The 14,955-nt window shown below is 39.7% G+C and overlaps 3 protein-coding genes across 3 annotated transcripts; 2 read left to right on the top strand and 1 right to left on the bottom strand.

Moving 5' to 3' along the window:
- The first annotated feature begins 1,619 nt into the window (after nt 1-1,619).
- On the top strand, nt 1,620-4,601 carry LOC126787805 (serine acetyltransferase 2-like). The gene is made up of 10 exons (XM_050513715.1): nt 1,620-2,105; nt 2,249-2,446; nt 2,546-2,605; nt 2,754-2,849; nt 2,947-2,971; nt 3,143-3,237; nt 3,352-3,518; nt 3,624-3,697; nt 4,045-4,104; nt 4,207-4,601. Exons 1-10 carry the CDS (start codon nt 1,854-1,856, stop codon nt 4,242-4,244), a joined length of 1,065 nt encoding a protein of 354 aa, XP_050369672.1. The 5' UTR covers nt 1,620-1,853; the 3' UTR covers nt 4,245-4,601.
- A 770-nt stretch (nt 4,602-5,371) lies between these two features.
- On the top strand, nt 5,372-12,385 carry LOC126804983 (protein GRIP). The gene is made up of 21 exons (XM_050532065.1): nt 5,372-6,030; nt 6,159-6,274; nt 6,359-6,528; nt 6,635-6,728; nt 7,272-7,358; nt 7,478-7,558; nt 7,968-8,093; nt 8,346-8,454; nt 8,562-8,641; nt 8,874-9,002; nt 9,100-9,200; nt 9,436-9,569; nt 9,656-9,753; nt 9,835-9,954; nt 10,061-10,088; nt 10,179-10,237; nt 10,742-10,813; nt 10,889-10,936; nt 11,110-11,215; nt 11,338-11,396; nt 11,840-12,385. The coding sequence occupies exons 1-21, from the start codon at nt 5,631-5,633 to the stop codon at nt 11,951-11,953; spliced, it is 2,331 nt and encodes a 776-aa protein (XP_050388022.1). The 5' UTR covers nt 5,372-5,630; the 3' UTR covers nt 11,954-12,385.
- A 223-nt stretch (nt 12,386-12,608) lies between these two features.
- On the bottom strand, nt 12,609-14,150 carry LOC126782226 (phosphoserine aminotransferase 2, chloroplastic-like). The gene has a single exon (XM_050507440.1). It carries the CDS (start codon nt 14,123-14,125, stop codon nt 12,848-12,850), a length of 1,278 nt encoding a protein of 425 aa, XP_050363397.1. The 5' UTR covers nt 14,126-14,150; the 3' UTR covers nt 12,609-12,847.
- Between the last annotated feature and the right edge of the window lie 805 nt (nt 14,151-14,955).

Genomic DNA, 14,955 nt, shown 5'->3' with positions numbered 1-14,955 from the left:
TCATCATCACTTATCATAGGCGCGCCCCGTGCAATGATTGCTAATGAGGGGCTAACATCGATCATATCCCCCGGCAACTATCGTTTTATAGGTAGATTAGTTAATCCGAAGATAATTACTAATGATGAAGAAGATCGAATTGAACTTGACTTACTTTAGATGTGTCATATCGATCAAAATGATAATTTGGACAACATTCATTTCCCATCGGATTGGTCAATTCAGTTGTTTTCATGGCCACACCACCAGTCCACCATAGTCAATTTGAGGTAGCATGCAGCCCAGCTAGCTAGCTAGTTGATCAATTATTCCGTAAGACGGGGACGACGCGTCTTCTTCAATCTTCATCAAGGACCTATCGTTTAAAAGGTCGAGCAAGTAGCAACTAATTGACGTGGAGCTTGACTCAGAGAGATGTATTATCGAATTATGAGAATGTGTGGCTCATATTGTGAAAATCATGATAAAACGGAGCCAGATCATAAAATGCTCGATCGTATTCCAAATTATATATCTTTTGAACTCATCAATTATGCATTCCATTTATTGTAAGATCTTGTTAACTTACTTAACTAACATGATGTGGATTGGAACAAGTCATATATATATATATATATAGATTTTTTCAAATAAGGAGGTCCGCACCAATGGTTTTGGTGCGGATTTCCATTGTTAAACAACTTTTCGATCGAATTTTCTCATTTCCACCATCTAATAATATCTAGATAATATTGTGTAAAAATTTCAGTCAATTTAGTTATCGTTAAAGTCCTTAAAATAAAAAAACAAATTGACGGACTGAATTATGTCAAACACGTTCATGTTTTTAGAATAAAAACACAATTTTGAGGACCTTAACAATCTTTAAATTGACTGAAAATTTACAGAGATGATATACACAATATTATTTATATACTAGACGGTGGACACGAGGAAATTCGATTGAAAAATGATGTAAAAATGTAGATCCGCAATAAAACAGTAGTGCGGATCTCTGCATCCAATAATATATATATATATATATATATATATATATATATATATATATATATATATGGAGCTGTATTAGCTGGCCGTGAAAAAGGAATGGTGATGAGGCAGGGTACGCGGCGGTCCTCCTTTAATTGTATGTGTAGAAGAGAACAACGTACGATAGAGGAGATAATTACGGTATTCAACAGTTTACAATAGAAAATCGCAAGATTTCTCAATGCATCAATATCGTGCCCTGAAACATGAATGTCACATCTACTATGCTAGTAATTCATTACTATATACCATAACATTTATTCGTTTAACGCCCATATATGCTTGACCGATCACTTGGAACCGTGCAAGCCGGAAAGAAAATTATTGACATCAGCCCCGCCGGATATGTACATTAACTCCGATTATGATTGACTAGTATACATTTTGCTTGACCAAAAACAAAGTATACATTTGGTAATGTCACGATTATTGTTTCATCCAAAAGTCACAAAAGGAAAGAAATATAATTACCAAAGCAATGTAAATACTAGAATATCCAACGAGTTTTAAAAACCAAAATCCAAGGAAGGAAGAAGCAACACCACCAGATATGCGCCATTCATATCATAAAATCTTTTACCTTTATTTCCCACTCCCCAAGTCCCCAGGTCCCCTCTGAAACGCAGAGCAGTTTCACCCAGAAAAACACGAGGACCACACACCACCCACTCTGCTCGACCCCGGAACAAACCACACCACGTAACTCTCTTTCTCTCGTATCAAACACACACCCTTTTCTCTCTACCCCAACTCTGTTTTCTTCTGTATACAAATTCTCGTGTGACCCTCTTCCCACCACCAAGGGGTAGCTTCGTTTTTGTATCATGGCCTGCGTGACCGACGAAAGCTTGGTCGCGCTGCCCATAATGCTTTCGGAGCGTTTGTCTCTCAACGAGGAAGAAGTAGATGAGGAGGAGCCCGGGTTTTTCGGCAACGAGTCCGCCGCGTACCGGTTGGAGAAGGTTTTTCCGGTCTACGCATTGGGGATTGTGAAACCCGAGCCTGACCCTGTTGCTGTTGCTGACAGTTCGGGCGACCCGATTTGGGACGCCGTCAGGGAAGAGGCCAAGTTGGAGGTACATATTTATAATGCAAATTTTTGTTAACTGTTATTAAGTAGTTACACTCTTATAAGCTAAAAGATTCAAGCTTTAATGTTAACAAAAATTTGCTCTTTTTTCTCATTGTGATGTAATTTTTATGGTTTTGGACATTGCAGGCAGAGAAGGAGCCAATTTTGAGTAGCTTCTTGTATGCGAGCATATTGGCGCATGATTGCTTAGAGCAGGCGTTGGGGTTTGTTCTTGCGAACAGATTGCAAAACCCGACTCTGTTGGCTACTCAGCTGATGGATATATTCTCTGATGTCATGATGCATGACAGAGACATTCAGCGATCGGTTCGGCTAGACGTGCAGGTAAGTTTTGAGTGGAGAGATAATGTGGAGTTTTGTGTGCTTAGTGATGGAAACTCTATTGTATTGTTTTTGACTTGTTTTAGATTACTGTTTGCTCAGGCGTTTAAGGAACGTGATCCGGCTTGTTTGTCTTACTGTTCGGCTCTATTATATCTCAAGGTATTTCGCTCTTATTGTTAACTGTCTAAGGAAATGAAACATGTGTAAATTCTGTCTATGTAAAGATATGGCACAGTTCAAATTTCATAAGCAGATGTCTTGATATAGTATGTTTTGCAACTCATATGTTGCTACTTTACTATTGCAGGGTTATCATGCTCTTCAAGTATATCGAGTAGCGCATTCACTGTGGAGTCAAGGACGCAGAATATTGGCCTTGGCATTACAAAGCCTAGTTAGCGAGGTAGTTTTCTATTTGGTTGATCCTTGATGAGCATTACTAATTTTATGGACGTTTATGATTTCTGTTATCCTTCTGACCTTCAACATTTGTATTGTAGGTGTTTGGAGTGGACATTCACCCTGGTAAGTTAATATTACAACGAGATCAAAAGTAGTTGAAGATTTATGCCGGAAGTTGATCCTTCTGCTGCAGAATTTTTTTGTCTGTTGAGTTTGCTCTGTAGGACTAATAACATCTGGCTTGGACATAAAATTAACAATCACCATGTTTTCTCTTTGATGTCTTCCTTGAAGCTTCAAAAATTGGAGAGGGTGTATTGTTGGATCATGGTACGGGTGTGGTTATTGGTGAAACTGCTGTTATAGGAAACAGAGTTTCATTGATGCAGGCAAGTGTTTTTTGTTTTTTTTGTTTTTGGTAATTATTCGCTGTCTCATTTTTGGATTCATAGTTAATGGTACATGTTGATAACAGAGAACTGTGTTTGCCATTTACTCAACAGGGTGTGACTTTGGGAGGAACAGGGAAAGAAATTGGTGACCGTCATCCAAAAATAGGTGAAGGTGCACTAATAGGAGCCAGTGCAACTATACTTGGGAATATAAACATAGGTCGAGGAGCAATGGTAGCTGCTTGTTCCCTTGTGCTTAAAGATGTCCCTGCCCACAGGTGGACAGTACTTTCTGATTCTCAGAATATTCATGCTTCTTGAATAAGTGAAATCCTGATTTATTTAGTCTTTTGAAAGTGACGTATCTTTCTGTTGTTCTCAAGCATGGTGGCAGGAATACCAGCAAAGGTGATTGGATATGTAGACGAAAAAGATCCTTCCTTAACCATGAAGCACGGTATGTTATATGGGCAGGGGATTGTTTGATTCATTTGAACTCTGGCTAGGGACGTTGTGATAGGCAAACAAGTCAAATGTTTGAAACCAATCGTATTCATTTCAAGAAAGCTATATTATACTGGATCAGCTTCACATTCTGTATCTGTTTTAGTGAATCACATGGAATTAAAAAATGCCTACAATTCTTATAATTAAGATAGTTAGTTGACTTGTTATCTACCAAAGAAATCTCTCTTAAACTATGAGGTTGCATGTCTTCATATCATCTGTGCTCTCTTAAACTGTGATCTTTGTTCGGCTCAATTTATGTCTCTAACTACCTGGATTGTTGCTATGCATATGCAGATGCTTCCAAAGAATTTTTTGAAAATGTAGCTGTTAACTTCAGAGATGCAAGGTCTTCCGGTCCGTATGATTTGCTTTTCTTTCCTTTTTCTTTGTTTGGGTTGATAAATTGACTCTGTAACTTGTACTGGTCTGGAAAACTCACTTTGTATGATTTTTCAGGTGGGCACGCTCCAGAGAGAAGTGATGAAGGCACTTGAGAGGCATAGGTAGGGTAGATCTCCTCTGCTAAAATTGCTAATGTGAAGGCAATTTGTGGTCATTGGAGAGCAAAATGACATACTGTATCATAGCTTGTACCTTAAAATTTCATTGACCATTTTCACTGATCTCCTATCTCTGCTGATGTTGAGGTTCTCATACCAGATATTAGGTACATATGAGAGTTTGGACTTTGGACTAAGCTCCTGATATTCTTCTCTTTTTACCGCCATATTATTGTTTTGGTGAGATGATGAAGTAGCCACCCCAGATCAGATGAGAAGATTTAGTTTTACTTTCTGTGTTCTATATGTAATCAAGCTGAACTCCTTCAATAAATAGAGTGCATCCATGAAAAAGAAAGTGATAGTCAATTTATATGATCTTATCGGTGGGTTCACTCTTTTACCAGCTTTGTGCACTAGCAATGTGATTTTCCTGCTTGAAGCAATTGAAGTTCACCTTTTATTTTTAACTGCCGTATTAGGATTGACTATTAAAAAGAAGCAAATGTTGGCTTTTCTCGAAGAGGATCAAACCGCCATAAACAACGAACAACTGGAAGATAATAGCTAAACATCATCTAAAACATTTAAGACGACGAAAATCAAGTCCTCATTTGCAAAAACTCAAGTCGGAATTTTATTATTATTTTTTCTTATTATGAATCAAAGTGATGTATTGTGATTTTGATTGTTCGGGAGAAACATGTAAATATGAACTCTATCGAAAAATATGAACTCCATATTATGTAAGAAGTTGCTAGTTTAACCTAATGTGATTAATCTAGTGGAAGTATGCTAGGCATCAAGTGAGGCTGACGGTGTAAAAGATTCTCCTAGTAATATAAGGTAAACGAACCAAACTTGTGCAAAACATAATGAGGAAGCATCATACCTAAATTGCTCTCGACTATGGAGTAGCCCGTCTGCCACCATTTTATAACAAGAAAAAGTCGCTACTTTACTTTTATGGTTACAAACAACAAAAAAGTTACTGCTTAAGAACCCAACAGTAATAAATCTACAGTCAATTACCGAAAACACTCTTGTGAAAGTAAAATCTTTGACGGACGCATCGACCATGTCCTCCACCGTAACCACCGTTAGGAGAAGCAAAGCGGATACAATCGCGTAGCTGAGACGACGACGTTTCTAAAGTCCCGCCCTGCTTTGCTCTAGCCGTTCATCCTCCACAGCCAAAGCTACCACCACCCTCCGATCTCTCCATCTCCGCCGCTATGTAACCAGAGAGAGAGAGAGAGAGAGAGCTTCCGTTACCTTAACGGATCCCGAAAGATACACTCTCTGAGGCTTCAAAATTCTGATGAGATCGGAAAATTGATTACCGGATTGAATTTGTATACATCTCTCTCAGCTTCAGAAATGGCGGAAGAGACTGAGGCGGCGACTCAAATGGAGGAGAATTCGAGACCGCAGAAGCACGGAGGCGAGAGCAATGGAGATCTCGCATTGGAGAACGGCGGCGACGCTCATGATCAGCTTGTGCAGATGGTGACGGAGCTCAAATTCGAGAACGAGTTCCTCAAGTCTCAGATTGAAGGCTTTCAGAGCTCGAAGCAAGCGGAACCGAGTGCGGAGGGGGAAGAAGGCGGTGGTTCCGAAGAGGCTGCGCAGCTCCGGCGGAGCGTTGAGTCGTTGAGTGCTCAGCTTGAGGAAGAGAAGCAAACGCGAGCTGCGGCGGAGGTGGCGCTGAAGCATTTGAGGGAAGAACACTTGGAAGCTGATTCAAGAGCGCAGGACCTCTCTGCTAAGCTCTCTGAAGGTTTGATTGTGACTCTGCATTTGTAAATGTGTGTAGTTTTTGTGTGATTTTGTTGCGAATGTCTGCGATTTTCTTATGTTTATGTTTCGGAGGCTGATTGTGTAGCATTGTGTGTTGAATTGTTGTAGCTCAACAGAAGTTGGATCAAGAAATCAAAGATCGTGAGGAGAAGTACTCTGATCTTGACTCGAAATTCACCAGGCTTCATAAACGAGCAAAGCAGCGCATTCAAGATGTTCAAAAGGTGAATAGTTAGTGTGTTACACAAAATGTATGAAAGGAATCCGTGGTTTAAGTGGAAGTTGAGTTCTTATGTTAATGTTTTTAGGAAAAAGATGACCTTGAGGCTCGGTTTCGCGAAGTAAGCGAAAGAGCTGACCGAGCATTATCCCAGCAAACAGCATTGCAGCAAGAGCTTGACAAAACCAGGCAACAAGCAAACGACGCTCTGAAAGCAATTGATGCCGAGAGGCAACAATTAAGAAGCGCAAACAATAAGTAATACTCAGTGAACTGTCAACTATGACCTGTTTTTAGAATGTTGAAATAGGATAACTACTTTTGTCATTTTTTTTCATTTAATTTCAATTACTCTGCTGATCAGACTACGAGACAACCTGGAGGAATTGCGAAATTCGTTGCAACCAAAAGAGAGTGCTATCGAGGCACTGCGGCATACACTTGTAGAGAAGGATCAGGTAGGAATGTCTGTGTACATCCTTTGAGCAAACTCATTTCTGCTTTATTCTACTCTTGATAGATCAAGAAGTTTGTCGTATGTTCTTGTAGATAACCTATCGTAAATTTTGCTTTCTGTCTAGATGTTTTCATTTGTGTTTATTGTACAATCCATGTGTCTTACCTATCAAGTCTGCAAATGTGTTACATTTAGACCTGAGGTTTATTTAACGACCACAAAGTCTTATGCAACTTATTGTTCAGCTGTCCTGATTGCTTATAAGTGCGAAATCTAGTGGCTGCATGAGCAAAGTCTGATACTCACAGTTCAAAAAATGATAAATGGGATGTTATTTTGGAAGCACCACCATCTCTATTCATCTTGAATCTTCTGGGATCTGAATTGTTATGATATATCCAAGCAGCTAAAATATTATATATCCAAAAGCTATAGATTGTCATATCCAGCAATAATTCATATTCTCTAAATGAAATATTTATTGATATAAATGAGAAAAAGATATAAAGGGATGTTTTTGTTGATGTTTCTTTCGTTGTCTCAGATGCTGGATGATATGCGAGGTTTGCTTCAGGCTGCTGATGAAAAAAGACAAGCTTCAATATCTGAACTCTCTGCTAAACACCAGAAGGTGTATTTGTGTTCATAGACCTCACATTTGGTTCCATTTTCATATGTTGAATTCTTTTCTTACATTCCCTAGTACTTTACCATAAAGGAAGCATAACAGATTCCCCTTTGTCTTTTTAGAATTTGGAGAGTTTGGAAGCACAACTTGCTGATGCATTATCCGAGAGAAATAAAGCAACTGAAACGATTTCTTCACTACAGGTGAGAGTTTATAAATTATCTTATTCCTTTTTCAACTGCTCACTTTTCTGTAAGTTTCATCGTATTGGTTGGTACCCATATCAGTCCGAAGCACCACTCATTATCATGTATGCTACTTGAAAGAAACATTTTAAAACCTCTTCCTTGTCCTTTTATGTAATTATAGTTTTTGTTAGTTATCATAATCTCTCTAACATACATATATCTAACATTGCTAGAGCCCATAGTTAGATCAGCTCCAAGTCAACCTTCTTGTTTATGAGTCTGCTTAGGAACGAGTTGGCATGTTTTCAGTTACAAAAACATAAACACGTCATTCTACACTTTGAGTCTTCAGCACAAGTCCCATTGCATGTATCTGTGAATATTTCAAATTTAATGAGACCCTAAAATTATTGTAATTTTCCAGATGCTAGTGGCTGAGAAAGAGTCGAAGATTGCAGAGATGGAAGCAGCATCAACGGGTGAGGCAGTAAGGCTTAGAGCTGCTGCAGAATCTGTAAAAGGAGAGCTTGCTCACCTGAAACATGAGCATGTAAGAATTGAACTCATAGGATGAGTAAAAGATATGTGTGTGTGTGTGTGCGTGCGTGCGTGTATTATGGCCTCCAGTATACTGGCTGCGGATGTTGCTTAACCCTGTAATATTGACTTGTTGCTTAGAGGGAGATTTTTACATCTCCTTTATAAATGCCATTATCGACCTCGCTTTCTGTTAGATTACAGGTCATGTGCCTCTGGGATATACTGCTTCTGAGTTTGAGTTTAAATACTTTATTTTGTTCAGGAAAAAGAAAGGGAGAGCTGGGAAGCTGCCTCTAGGGGACTGAAAACAAAGTTGGAAGTCGCTGAGAGCAATCGGATATGTGCTGAAATTGAAGTAGCCAAAATGAGAAGTATAATTGTTTTTTCCTTGCTAGATGTTCATCTGTTTAGGTGTATATATATGAAATTGAAGAACCAAATGAGAGGTATTATATAAGTGTGACATGCTATTGAGCAGGTCAGCTGGAATCAGAGGTCTCTGCGCAAACCCAAATGCTTGATGCAAGAGATGCTGAACTTGTAACTGTGAAGGAGGAGGTATAAATTTACTCTCTCTTCTGTGTTACTTCATCATCATCATCATCAGAGTTGACAGCCATTGTGAACTTGAGTATGCCTTTGAATCATGCTCTTCGACTTGCAAACCTTTAAAGGTCTATGATTCTGGTCAAGTATTCTTGGCATCTTGAGTTTGTTGAAGGTGAAGTAGCATAGTTTTTTTTTTGTTTTTTTTTTGTGTCCTTAACATTTTACCTGTTATATCTTGCAGATTAACCGCCTTAAAAGTGAATTTTCTTCTTACAAAGTACGTGCTCACGCACTTCTCCAGAAGAAGGATGCAGATCTAGCTGCAGCTAAAGACTCTGAACAAGTCACAGCTCTTGAGGAAGCGCTAAAAGTGTGTGCATCAAATTAATCTCTATTTCTGCAGCATGAAGAAATATTGAACCGCACTGCTCTTTCCATTCACTTATCTTATGCATTTCGTCTTTCAGGAGGCTGAAAAAGAAGTTTCTTCTCTGAGTGCTGAAAGAGATAAGGCCATTCAGGATCTTCAGGATGCCTTGACTAATTATAATAGAGAACTATCAGAAAGGTAAAATTATTTTTGAGTTCGATCAATGTGAAGTAAGGTCCTTCATGAAAATTCTTCTACTCTAGTCTACACTTCTATTAGTTTTAGAACCTTCTTCTATTGAGCAATGACTAATAGTGCCGAAAATGGGTATTATTAAAGCATGGCCTATCTGTGAATATGAATTTCTTTCACCTTGTAATATACTTCAGTCAAGTGTCAGGCAATCCTGACCATTTTGTGCAACATTTTTCAGAGATGCAGCTCTTAACAGTACCATGGAGCAGATCAAAAGCTTAGAAAAGAAGCTCGAGTCTACCAATGCCCATCACCGGTCCGCCAAACAAGCATGGGAAGTTAACCTCAGTAATTTGGAAGAAACATGGCGAGGTAATATCCTTATGCTAATCTACTTTCAAATGGTGTTTTTTACCCCGTGTTTGTAAATTCCCCTAGGAACTGCTAATTCTTTGCAGCAAGATGTGAGACATTAAGAGCTCAAAATGAAGCATCTTCTGGAGATGATATAAAAAAAGAATTAGAAGAGCTCAAATTACGGTATAAAAAATTGAAGGTATTTGCATTCTTCCTGCATTTTCAGCCTCTAATACAAATGCAATATTTTTTTTCACTTAATTGTGTTAATCATTTGCAGGAAGAGCACAGTTCATTTCGAGATCTCGCTGATAGAATGATGGAGGAGAAAGACAAAGAAATTTCGAGACTCATAGATGACAATAAGAACCTTCATCAATCTTTGGAGTCAAGACCACAGGTAGGTTCCATTTTCTTTCAACTTTACCCTGGTAAAACTAGAATGCTCTTTCCCCCCAAATCTGTTATCCTAGCTTTGTCCTGACATTTCTGTATATAAATCTCAGGTTGATCGTAACGGTAGCTTTAACACAGGTAAATAGGCTGAGCACAGTTACTGGTTTGTGGTGGTTATAACCAGGATGCATTGTGGAGTTCTAACATGTTACTTTCTCAATGTATCAGGCATGCATAAACAGGATGCATCACCTTTAAGCACCTCTGTGTTGGAACAGCAGATTCTGGTAAACATATTTTCTGTCAGTATTTTTCTTTGCTGTGTAACATTGTAGTTAGAATGAAATTTCCATCCCTACTTTCATGGCTTTCCACTAAAAGAAGTGACAAACCGAGTATTTTGTTGAACCTGTGATACACGGGAGTCATCTCTGAATCACACAGTTGAAGTTGGTCAAATCAGACTATCTAGTTTGCTTTATAATCAGAATAAAGAACATTGACCATACTGGTAATCTGTAGAAGCAAGGTTAATTTAAATTCTGTAACCCCATCTATCATTAACGTCTGATTTCATCATCGTGCAATATTTGCTAAGACGGTGCAAATGTACTCATCATGTCTTACTGATATGCTATGATGATCCAAGGTGGTGAAATTTATGATATTTCTGACCAAGTGGTATAAGATCTGACTATGAACTTAGGTTTATGAGCTATTGTTATATGTTTGTATCCTTTTATATAATGATGTTGGTGTGATACTCATAAACTGAATTGATGTAAACTCAGATTTTGGCAAGGCAACAAGCGCAGAGAGAGGAAGAGCTTGCACAGTCACAGAGGCACATTTTAGCGCTTCAAGTGTGTAATCCCTCCTTATCTTGTTTACTATTAAGCTGCCGTGCAATCTCTTATACATGTTTATAATATGATCAGGAGGAAATTGAGGAGCTGGAGCATGAAAACCGTCTGCATAGCCAACAGGTTCAAGAAGCCTTGATATTTAAAGATTTGAAGCCGTTAGGCTTGATTGTTTTACTTATTTAGATTTCATGATTAAAGTTGTAAAAAAATTGTAGGATGAGGGTCAATTGAAGTTTTCTGAATGATGGGAGTCAATAGAAGTTTTGATTGTTTGAGTTTCATGACACATGTAGGAAACAATGTTGAAGACTGAGCTTCGCAACATGGAAAGATCACAGAAAAGGGAAGGAGTAGATATGACTTACCTGAAAAACGTAATCTTAAAGCTTCTTGAAACAGGTATGTTGTTTAAAGATTGATACAACAATCAAATAATAACTAGTTTTATGTGTTTAATAATGAACATCTAGTGAGATGAAAGTAGCATTTGGAATACTCATAAATTTTGTTTGCCCAAATAGGTGAAGTGGAGGCTTTATTGCCGGTGGTTGGTATGCTGCTTCAGTTTAGTCCGGAAGAGGTGAATTCTTATCCCTACTTGATGCTGCAGTTATATTTCTATGACTTGACATTATTAGATGCTCTGGAAGTTATTAGAAAATAGGCCTCAACTAGCTGCTTGACCCTCAGAAAGAGACTGCAACAAGACTAAATAGAGAATATAAATTGACATGCAAGATTATCACATTTGGCAACAGTGCTGATGTTTTCATTGGTTATTGCGTCTTCTGCATAAGGACTGACCTAGTGTAGAACAGTGGGACACCTATACATTTGTTACATTCGATATAGTTTCTTGCTATGATGATGTAATGTTCAAACTATGATGGCATGAGTCCCCAAATGGGGATTCACCTCTTGTAGCTTGTAAAATCTGTTGTTAGAGGAGCCAAGTCTGTATGGAACTTTTAAGGGTTCTGCTATAAGACCGGGTTGCGTTCTAATTTATGCATTATAATGCAGATCCAGAAGTGCCAACAAGCTTATCGCGCATCTGCAGATGTCCCTCCCAGCCCAGCAAGTGATGCTTCAGGATCTGCCACTACCTCTCTTTTCTCAAGATTTTCGTTCACATAACAGGAAAATTAAGTTTCATAGGCGATCCTTTGCACAAAAACCCGGCTGCTATAGCTGCTTTCTCCACACAAAAGACGGACGGATGCAATCACAGTAAATCTCGTATTCTTTTGTAAAAGTGAACCATTCATTCTCCACCGTCCAGAAAATGTAAAGTACGACAACACAATCGTGTCAGGAACAGAGAAGATTCTGGACAGGTGGACGGGCGCGGCCAGTCGTTCCATGATTTCTTGTAGTGTAACAGTAGCAAAGGGCATGATTTAAATATTTATTGGGACGAGGATATGTTGAGGGCATAATTATATATGACATCTGATTGATAGTACAGATTAAACAGTCAGATCCCGGCCTCAGCAGTTTTACCTCTTGTAATGTTATGCATGAAAAAAAATTTGTGGCCATCGATTACAGTTTGCAGCTGATTGATGAGTTGATGATAGGTCCTTGTCTACAATAATTTTTGTCTTTGGTTTCGTCTCAGCAAACTAATAATATATGCCACTAGGAAATTTGCTACGGGCTTGTTTTCCTGGCTCTTTATTTCTTAAATATTTTCCTTCTTGGTGGGTGAGGTTGTTGGAGTGATTCTTACATTTTGATTTTTGAGAGTAGAAACATGATACGAAACAAGAAGAAAAGCAAGAGTTGACAGTACCATTTAATCTGAGAAATCTGAGTTATTCATTACTCTCATCTTATGACAACAAAACTTACATAGCACATCTGCCCAACTCCCTAAACTTAAGGGATATCCACTTCATAACATGCATCCAAAAATGCACCTTACATAATCGTAATGAGCAAACAACAAAGGCCAAAAGCATACAAAACAGAAGCTTACAATCCTAGTAGACATGGCAAGAGGGCATAATAGATAAAAGCGTAGCAAAATCAAGCATGCTTAGCCTGAAAGTCCTTCATGAAAGCAACCAACTTCTCCACCCCAGCCAAAGGCATAGCATTATAAATCGAAGCCCTCATTCCTCCCACTGACCTATGCCCCTTGAGCTGCACCATCTTCTCCTTGGCCGCCTCCTTAATAAACTCAGCCTCCAGCTCCGATTTCTCAAGCGTAAACGGCACATTCATCAACGACCTCACCGACTCCTCCACCGGGCACCTGTAAAACCCACTGCTCCCGTCAATGGCATTGTACAGCAGCTCCGCCTTGTTCTTGTTCTTCTTCTCAATCCCAACCAACCCGCCCTGCTCCAGCAAATCCTCAAACACAAGCCCACACATGTAAATCCCAAAGCAAGGCGGCGTATTATACAGCGAATTATTCTGGTCATGAATCTTATAATCCAGCATCACTGGCGTAACCCCCTGCGCATTTCCGATCAAATCCTTCCGTATAATCACAATCGTCACCCCAGAAGGCCCTACATTCTTCTGCGCCCCCGCGTATATGATCCCGAATCTCGACACATCCACCGGCTTGGAGCAGAAGTTCGACGACATATCAGCAATAAGCAGCCCACTTTTCGGAGCTGGATACGCCTTGAACTCAACTCCATGAATGGTCTCATTTGCACATATATGTAAATACTTTGCGTCTCCACTCTGCTCCAGCTCATCAAATGCCGGAATTTTCGTGTACTTCTCCGGCTTACCGGACCAGATCACCTGCGGTTTGCAGTACTTTTGGGCCTCCTTGGCGGCCTTGTCGCCCCATGATCCGGTGACCAAGTAATCGACCTTGTCGTCGGGGCGGCAGAGGTTGAGCGGGATCGCGGCGAACTGGGTGGTGGCGCCGCCCTGGAGGAAGAGGACGGAATATTCCGGGGGGATGGTGAGGAGGGTGCGGAGGTCGGACTCGGCTTTCTGGATGATGGAGGAGAATTCTTTGCCGCGGTGGCTCATTTCCATGACGGACATGCCAGATCCGCGCCAGTTGTAGAGCTCCGACTGGGCTTTCTTGAGGACGTTCTCCGGGAGGTTGGCGGGGCCGGCGGCGAAGTTGAAGACGCGGTCTTGGGGCTCCGGGGGGTTGTTGGGGCGGAGATCTTGGAGGGGGGTGGTGGCGGCGGCGCATTTGATGGAGATGGTGGTGGAGGGGAGGCGGGTGGAGATCATGGGGAGGGCGGTGAAGGGTAGTTTGGGGTTTTTGAGGAAAGTGGGGTGTGGGTTTTGGAGGAGGAGGGAGTGAGGTGAGGTTGCCATTGCCATGGTTGTTGGTAGTGGCTTTTGTTGGTGAAGATCTGAATCTTGGTTAGGGGGGTATTTATACTTAGGGTGGGATTGAAATTGGTGTACTCTTCTTTGATGGGATTTGAATTTGGTGTTGGATCAGCAATACGACGTCGTAGTTAGATGGTTTTGGGAAAACAGAGGCTTGTTTCCAATAGGGTTGTCCGGTTGTGCTAACTGCTAAGCATCACTTTCACTCATCCATTTCTTCTTCTTCTCATTAGTTAGAGTGTGATTTTATAATTTGGGTTGGAAATGTGCAAATTTTATCGGTTAGTACTTTGTGCTATTTCACATTATTATTGGGTATGAGATGAGTACATTTCACTAATGGTGTTTCATTTTATCGCATTGAATATATCCTATCAAACAAACACGTTAATGAACAAATTCACACCATGGTCGCTACGGGGGAACTCGGTACTAATATTCGGTTACAACATTAGAACTCGGGTGTTACACGAAGACTAAAGCTACTAAGCTCATTAAGTTTATCACTCATCTTCTTTATCAAGAAGACATCATACAACATATAATACAGTGTGTACAAACTTTAGTAATTTTGTGTGTTGAACCGGCTTTATATTCTATAATGCTAATTTTAATTTCCTCCAATAGTTTATTTAGACTGCTGACATGAAATAAAGTTAGCAACCAATCTATCTTGTGCAATGAACTCGTGAGGTTGCTTAACAATTTGTAAGTTGCTATGATTGTTTAAGTATGTGCTTTCAACACAATACAATGAATGAAGTTCGTATTCAAAATGAACATGTTATTGTCACAGGTCTAGCATGAAAAAGCTACTG

The sequence above is a fragment of the Argentina anserina genome, chromosome 1 (assembly GCF_933775445.1).
Source record: "Argentina anserina chromosome 1, drPotAnse1.1, whole genome shotgun sequence".
Taxonomy (NCBI): domain Eukaryota; kingdom Viridiplantae; phylum Streptophyta; class Magnoliopsida; order Rosales; family Rosaceae; genus Argentina; species Argentina anserina.
Note: the sequence above shows the minus strand (reverse complement) of the source record. Positions and strands in the feature narration are given on the sequence as shown.

Bases quoted from the DNA above. Each gene is read 5' to 3' on its own strand.
- LOC126787805 (XM_050513715.1), top strand. From the start codon at position 1,854: ATGGCCTGCGTGACCGACGAAAGCTTGGTCGCGCTGCCCATAATGCTT. The intron at 2,972-3,142 runs GTAAGTTAATAT...TCTTCCTTGAAG, and splicing joins TGGAGTGGACATTCACCCTG to CTTCAAAAATTGGAGAGGGT. The intron at 4,105-4,206 runs GTCCGTATGATT...ATGATTTTTCAG, and splicing joins CAGAGATGCAAGGTCTTCCG to GTGGGCACGCTCCAGAGAGA.
- LOC126804983 (XM_050532065.1), top strand. From the start codon at position 5,631: ATGGCGGAAGAGACTGAGGCGGCGACTCAAATGGAGGAGAATTCGAGA. The intron at 7,359-7,477 runs GTGTATTTGTGT...TTGTCTTTTTAG, and splicing joins TCTCTGCTAAACACCAGAAG to AATTTGGAGAGTTTGGAAGC. The intron at 9,754-9,834 runs GTATTTGCATTC...AATCATTTGCAG, and splicing joins TACGGTATAAAAAATTGAAG to GAAGAGCACAGTTCATTTCG.
- LOC126782226 (XM_050507440.1), bottom strand. From the start codon at position 14,125: ATGGCAATGGCAACCTCACCTCACTCCCTCCTCCTCCAAAACCCACAC.